Genomic DNA, 7,061 nt, shown 5'->3' with positions numbered 1-7,061 from the left:
AGACCAGGCTGGTCTCGAACTCACAGAGATCCGCCTGCCTCTGCCTCCCGAGTGCTGGGATTAAAGGCGTGCACCACCATCGCCCGGCTGTTGTTTGGTTTTTAAAAAAAGAATTTCTCTGTATAGCGCTAGTTGTCCTGGAAGTCTCTATAGACCAGGGAGGCCTTAAACTCAAGATCCATCTGCCTGTCTTCCAAATGCTAGTATTAAAGGCATGCAGCACCATGTTGGCCCAATACTGTTTTAAATGGGCAAAAATATTTTAGGAAAAAATTTTAGTGAGTAATTTGTAACTCATTATTATGTACTAAAAAAGAGTTTAAAGTACATTTGCCAAATTAAGACTGTATAGGAGAATGGATGAGAGAAATCCACTCACCACACTTTGAAAGTGTGATCAGAACCAAGCCTGGTATAGTATGGCTATAATCCTAGTACTTTCCCACACCAGTTCAGAATTTAAAAAAAAAAAAAAATCCTAGTCCTTGAGAGGCTGAGGTAGCAGGATTGTGAACCAGGCCAACTGCTGTTTACAAAACTAGTCCCAGGCCCACAGTCTATGTAACCAGAACTTATTTCAAGAAACTAAACAAAATAAAAACAATAATACAAGGGAACTTCAGTTATGTAGTTAACTGTACCTCCAGTTAACCCTCTAGAAAATTCAAACAAACTCAATTTTTCCCATTTAATTATTGTCTCAGCCAACCATATACTGGGTTGAGATGACAACCTGTTATTCTTGATTTCAAAAACAAGCTCTAAACAGGCAGGGTGATACATGCCTGTAATCTTTGTTTTGGAGGATGAAGGAGGAGGATTCCCAGTTTGAGGCCAACTATGTGACATAAAAATTTCCAGGTCAGCCTTGATCACATAGATAGACTCTATGCCAAAAGACAGAAAACAAAACAAACGTCATGTAGATTCTTTCTCAAATTAAAATGGAGAAAAGAAAGATCATGAAGGTGTATGATTCCTAGTAAAACTATATTTTATTCATAAGCTGTTTATCATCCATGTGCAGAAGAGTAACAATAAAGATTTATCCGTTACTTTAGCACACATCGTTCTACTGCTACAGGATGCTCCTTTAATTTGCTCCTTGGTATTCAGAAGCATGTCACTATGGGACACTAAAAGTGTACATTAAAAGGGAACAAACTTTTAAAAATACAGAATGATTTATTTAATAAATGATTCGGATTTATTTAGTAAGCTTCCTAATACTTAAGTACCTAGAAGTCTAAGTCTTTTATGAAATGCTTTAAAAAGTTGATTGGAAGATCTCAAGCTAAAGCCAAATATGAAATTGCTGCTAGCTCTCTGGGTTTAAATACTGCTTAAAGATCAAGAGCTCAAAAAACATTTATTCATAATCAGAGGGCAAGGATGACTTCACCTGGAGAACTTTGTTCAGACCTGGATGAAATCATAACATTATGGCAACACCCACTCTACTGTTAATATAATCCTTCCCAAAGAGTCAAAGCAAAAAGACAACAGTATTTTTCCTTTCATGTCTTATATGATGTGGCAAAACAAGAATAATCTCTTATTACTGGTGGCTCACTGCTTAAGAACCCTGTGCCTTACTTAAGAGGTTCAAGCAGTTACCTAAAGAGTTCGTTCACTGCAAACAATCAAACAAATAAATAAATGATGGAACAAAGATTACGCTAAAATGAGGCACAAATGTGACCTAAGTCACCAAAGTTTCTGGGTAGAACATTAAGTATTCAGTTCTACTGAAATCGCAAAGTGATAAAGTTACTATTGATCTCAGCTCCGGAGATGACGACTGGCTGAACTCTACCGTTAAAGGTCAGCTGGATTCTAGGGATGACAGGCTGGCTGAACTCTAGGGCTGACAAGCAGGCTGGACTCGAGAGGGTTAATAGGCCGGCGGGGTCCGGATCGTCTCGGCGGGATCAGGCCCAAGCCCGGCCGCCGAGCAGTGAGGATCCCGGCCTGTGAGGCCTGAGCCGGGAGCCGGGCCGGGGCGGAGCCAATAGGGCCGCGGCGACCGTTCCGGAGAGCAGCCCGCAGCCCAGAGGCCGAAGGCCCGCCGCGCACCGCCTCACCTGGACTTGCCCACCCCACTCTCGCCGATGATGAGGATCTTCAGAGTGGTCAGCACGTCCTCGTCCATCCTGCGTCCACTCTGCTCGGACACAGTCCCCGTCCCCGTCAGCGTTCCCCAGCGGCGGCGAAGACGGCCTGCGCATGCGCACCTCCGTGGCCACAGCCTCCCTCTCCCACAGGATGTTTGGGCGGCGAGGCCACAGACGGCCCGGTTCCGCCCAGAGGCAGCTCTGCGTCTGCGCGCTCCCTGGAGCGCAGGCGTTTTCCGGGCGGCTCCTGCGTTGTGCAGGGGCAGATGGGCAGGGCTGCGTGTAAGTCCGCCTACCCTCTTCCGGGAACTGGCTCCGCCCCAGCCCTAACTCCTCCCGCTTCTGGTTTTGTACTCGGATGACTGAGTATTACATCATCATCCTCAGAACAGCTGTTGCGGTGGGCAAAACTTGGTGCTTTGAGGTGAACTGTCTTAGATGGAGGCACAGCCTTGTGGCATTGCTGAGCCTCCTCCACTCTCTCCCACATCAGGGCCAACATTTTTAAAGTAACGCTCTTAGAATTGTTGGGTAGACTGAGTCCAGTAAAGTACGTGCTCAAGGGTAGTTGTGAACAGGCAGTAACTTCTTGGTTTCCCTCTGTCAGGTTTAAGAATGTTCATTTATCTTGTGAGGAACTAAAGGTAGAAACAGTACATGCAGATCTTTGGTTCAACTTCAGCTGTTTCTGGTGATTAAACTACTCCAAGAATTACATGTGTATGCCCATCTATCCACTAAACTGCAAATCTTGATGAAATTACCAGAACCCTCTAAATTACCTAGCAAAGTGCGCTGGTGGATGCTCAACATTAATTCTGTCTGGCTTCCTTGTGGTTGTAGCTAAAATCATGTGTGACAGACATTTGGTTAAAAAAAATTGGTAAAATTCTGTATCAGTCAAATTAATTTTTTAGCCATGCGTAGGGGCACATTTTCTTAATCCCAGCACTCAGGAGGCAGAGGCCGGTGGGTTTCTGTGCGAGTTTTAAACCAGCTTAGTTTACATAGCGAATTCCAGACATAGACCATGTCTCAAAAATAAAACAAAACAAAAAAATTGTTAAATGCCTTGCAAAGTTCTTAAGATAACTAAACAGTCCCTTTGGGTCTTTTCCCAAATGTAATTTTAGTGAGGTCAAGTCCTTGTCTATACTTATAAAATTGACAGATATCTCCAGCATTTGCTATACATCCTTTTATTATTTTTTCTATATAACACCTTCTGAAATACTACATGTATATTACTTCATTTATTCACTAGTCTTCCACAGAGATGTCTTGTTATCGTTATCGTTAAGTTTCTAAATATCTAATAGAAAAGGGAGAGTGAAGAATCAGTGTGAGAATTGAGTTGTTTTCCATTTGTTCCCACCTTGTGGCCATTTCTAGTATTTTTTTTTGTGCAGACCTAATTATCATTTGGAGACTTTTTGCTGCTTGTCTGCTAATCTAGTTTCATCTTCTAAGTGTGTGTGTGTGTGTGTGTGTGTGTGTGTGTGTGTGTGTGTGTACTGCCCCTTGATATCTCTTGGATCAACACTACTTCTTCAATTTACTTTGATGAGTCTTACAGTTATATTTCTGACTTAGATATTTCTCCTCGAGTTCAGGCTCACACACACTGAAAACTGCCTTGGACCAAGGCTGACACTGAACTCATTATCTTCTCCTCAATGGGTGTTTTTATCTCGACTCCTTCCTAATGAGTAACATTAACACCCATCTAATTTCCTTCCCTCACTCCACATCCTCTTAGTTCTCACAAGTCAAGTATGCCTAAAATCACTGACTCCATGTTTCTCAGCATTACCATGTCAGTAGCACACAGGAATCCTGCCTCTAGTCTCTTCTCACCTTATTATAATACCACAGCCAAAATGAAATCTTTTAAGTGCTGACTTAAGACATTCTGTTGTTATGCCTCCAGCTTCATTTCTTGATACTTTATGCCTTGTGTTTTCTAGTCCAGTCAAACTAAACATATCTTCAGTGATCAGGAACCTTGCACACAGTTCTTGTGCCTGGAGGAGTGCTTGTCCTGCCCCTTCCCCTCCACATAGTCACACATCTTTGCCAAGACAGTCCTTCATATTCCAGCTCTTCAATCTCTTTCTCTGGGTTGCCTCCTCCTTTCTGGACCCTCCCAGGCCGTGTGTTCCTATGGCAATATGTATCCCACAGTATTTCAACTGTGTTTGGCTATCTGTGCTTCTTATGTGTATGTGTGTGAGAGAGAATGTGTACGTGAGGCAGGAGAGAGAGAGACAGAGACAGACAGAGAGAAAGAGAGAGAGAGAGAGAGAGAGAGAGAGAGAGAGAGAGAGAGAGAGAGAGTACATGAGTGCAGTTGGTCACAGAAAGCAGAAGAAGGTTCAGCTCTACTGAAGCCAGAGTTACAGTTTAGAGCCAAGCAGCATGGGTGCTGGGAACTGAACTTGGATGCTCTGGAGGAGCTGCAAGGTCCTTTGTCAATGAGTCATCTCTCCAGCCATGCAGTATTTGCTTCTTAAAAGCAGAGTTACATAATATCCACTCATTATTTTTGTCTCCAGCTCTTAAATGCAATCCTTGCTCTGGAGAACTTGCTTTTAAAAGTTTTCTTTCTTCCTCCCCCCTTCCTTTGCTCCCTCCCTTCCTTTCTTTTGCAGTTCTTGGGATGAGACCTAGGGCCTCATTTGTGTTTAAAACTATTTGTTGATTTGAAAAATCTCAAAGCATCATCAGGAATTTGGAACAATATAGTTTGCTTACCTGTTATTAGAATAGATTGGAATATCTCCTAAAACACTATCCTGAGCTAGACAATGGTGGTTGCAAGCCTTTAATCCTTTAAACCTTTAATCTTGGGAGGCAGATGCAGGTGAATCTCTGAGTTTGAGGCCAGCCTGGTCTACAGAGTGAATTCCAGGACAGTCAGAAACACACAGAGAAACCCTGTCTTCAAACAAACAAACAAACAAACAAACAAACAAACAAAAAACTGCTATCCTGAACATTTCAGTTGGGAAAAGTTCCCTCAATAACATCTGGCACACACTCACTACCAGATACTGCTGAATAGAAATATGCTGTTGTGTACCTAAAAGTCAACTGAGCCTTTGAGGAAATAATTTAAGAGAAATGCATATGTATACCCAACATAGGTGCAACCTAAATATATTCTTTCAGGAAATCGGGACATGGCTCAGTTGCTAAAGAACCCCGTGTGAGCATAAGGACCCAAACTTGGTGCAGCAGCAGCCGTGTAAAAGCCAGACATGGCAGGACTGAGTCAGGAACATCAGCATGACTAGGGAGACATAAGAGCCAGAGCCCTGGAGCTCGTTGGCCACCCAGCCTAGCCATTCAGTGAGCTCCAGGGTCAGTAGAAAGCCTGACAGAAAAATGCAAAATAAACAAGTAAAATAAAACACATCACAGAAAACATCTGTGGTGATCTCTGGCATGCAAAAACATGTGGACACACACACACAATTTTCTATCTGTATTTGAATCTGAGAACCTGAAACCTGAAGACAACAGAGGACTGACATGACTCTTGGTTACTGAAGCTTACAACGACCAGGAAGAGATTCATGAAAAAAGGAAAAAAAGTCCAGTTTACGCATGCATGATGGACAGGATCTTGTCCTGCTATTAATAGGAACACAGAGTATGAAACGACCCACCCTTGGATAGTATCTAATCAAGAAATGAAAACGACAAGGAGAGGCTGGCTGAGTACAACATTGAATCCTGACCTAAGGGGTTGGTGTTTTATGTTTTGGATAATATTAAGTATCAAAAGTTTTAGACATCAGAGGGACAAGTAAAACAAATCTTTTTGATGGAAAAAGGGCATGCACACACTGAACAGTAAGGAGATAGAGGAATAAAGGCATACAGACTCATGGGAAATTATCTAGAAAACCCCAGTTGTAGGGAGAGTGGAGTGGGGCTGCTGGCAATAAAAGGATGCTTACAAAAAAATGGGAATATTGTTCCATGGCCAGTGAAGGAGAGAGAAGGAAAAGAAAGGAAAGCAATGTTTTCCCAATATTTCCCACCTCAGTGTTCCAGATAAAAAAAGAAAATCAAATAAAGAAGTCAGTGGCAAATGTGCTAGGTTTACATCATTAAAGTTTATGTGAAATATAGCCTTGGAGGCAAAGATTTTAGAACTTTTTTAGAGCTATGGTTCTAAAATTCAGGGTAGCATTTTTTGTTTTGTTTTTTGTTTTTGAGTTTTTTGTTTGAGTAACATCGTTCGTATTCTTTGAAATTTTTACACATGGATACAATGTGTTTTTATAACCCACTAAGTCCAGCTAGTGCTGCTCATTTGTGTGCAGAGATGGGGCCTTCCCCTAGGGCATGGGCAATGTGCCAGTGACACTCCTGAAAAAAAAGTGATCATTTCTCACTCAGCAACCAGTAGGCCAATAGCTCCTCCTGAAATGACAGGGACCAAATAGAAATCAAGATGGAGTCATTTCTGCTGAAATTGCATGCCTTAAGCAGAAACAAGTAAATATTGGACAGTGTGGGGAGTCCAGATCAGAAGACCCAGCTCTCCCAGCAGGCCCTCTTGATTCAGCATGATCAGGACATTCCTTTGCCTTCATCCTTGCATAAAAACTTAGCCCAAAGTGGCCCAGTGTCTGCTGTTTCCTTTATCTTGTGTCTCTGTCCCCACTTCATGGGTCAGATAACTCTGAGGTCAGTAGTTGCCTCTTGTTCTTAGTTCTGTTCTTTGCAACCCAGATTGCTTAGTCAATCCACATACAGTATTACTCCGTGGAAGCAAAAGTTATCTATTCTAACACTGAAAATAAGCCCAGTTAAAAAATTAGACAAAGGTTCCGCGCCAGGAGACCTAGCTTTGGGGTGAGTTTCTGGCCCCGCGGCGCCAGCCTGGGACGGGGAGCTCAGAGGTTCCTTGGCCCCCCAGCCTTCTTGGGCAGA

The 7,061-nt window shown here is 42.7% G+C and overlaps 1 protein-coding gene across 1 annotated transcript in view; it reads right to left on the bottom strand.

The window, feature by feature from the left end:
- Positions 1-2,310, bottom strand: part of Rab18 (RAB18, member RAS oncogene family) — a 35,448-nt gene extending 33,138 nt beyond the window's left edge. The window contains exon 1 of the mRNA XM_005354817.2: positions 2,085-2,310. Coding sequence (XP_005354874.1) covers positions 2,085-2,152 — 68 coding nt within the window. The 5' untranslated portion in view covers positions 2,153-2,310. The remainder of the gene's footprint in view (positions 1-2,084) is intronic.
- Positions 2,311-7,061: the final 4,751 nt, after the last annotated feature.

This window comes from Microtus ochrogaster, chromosome 16 (assembly GCF_000317375.1).
Source record: "Microtus ochrogaster isolate Prairie Vole_2 chromosome 16, MicOch1.0, whole genome shotgun sequence".
In the NCBI taxonomy this organism is placed as follows: domain Eukaryota; kingdom Metazoa; phylum Chordata; class Mammalia; order Rodentia; family Cricetidae; genus Microtus; species Microtus ochrogaster.
This window is presented reverse-complemented; position numbering and strand designations above follow the sequence as displayed.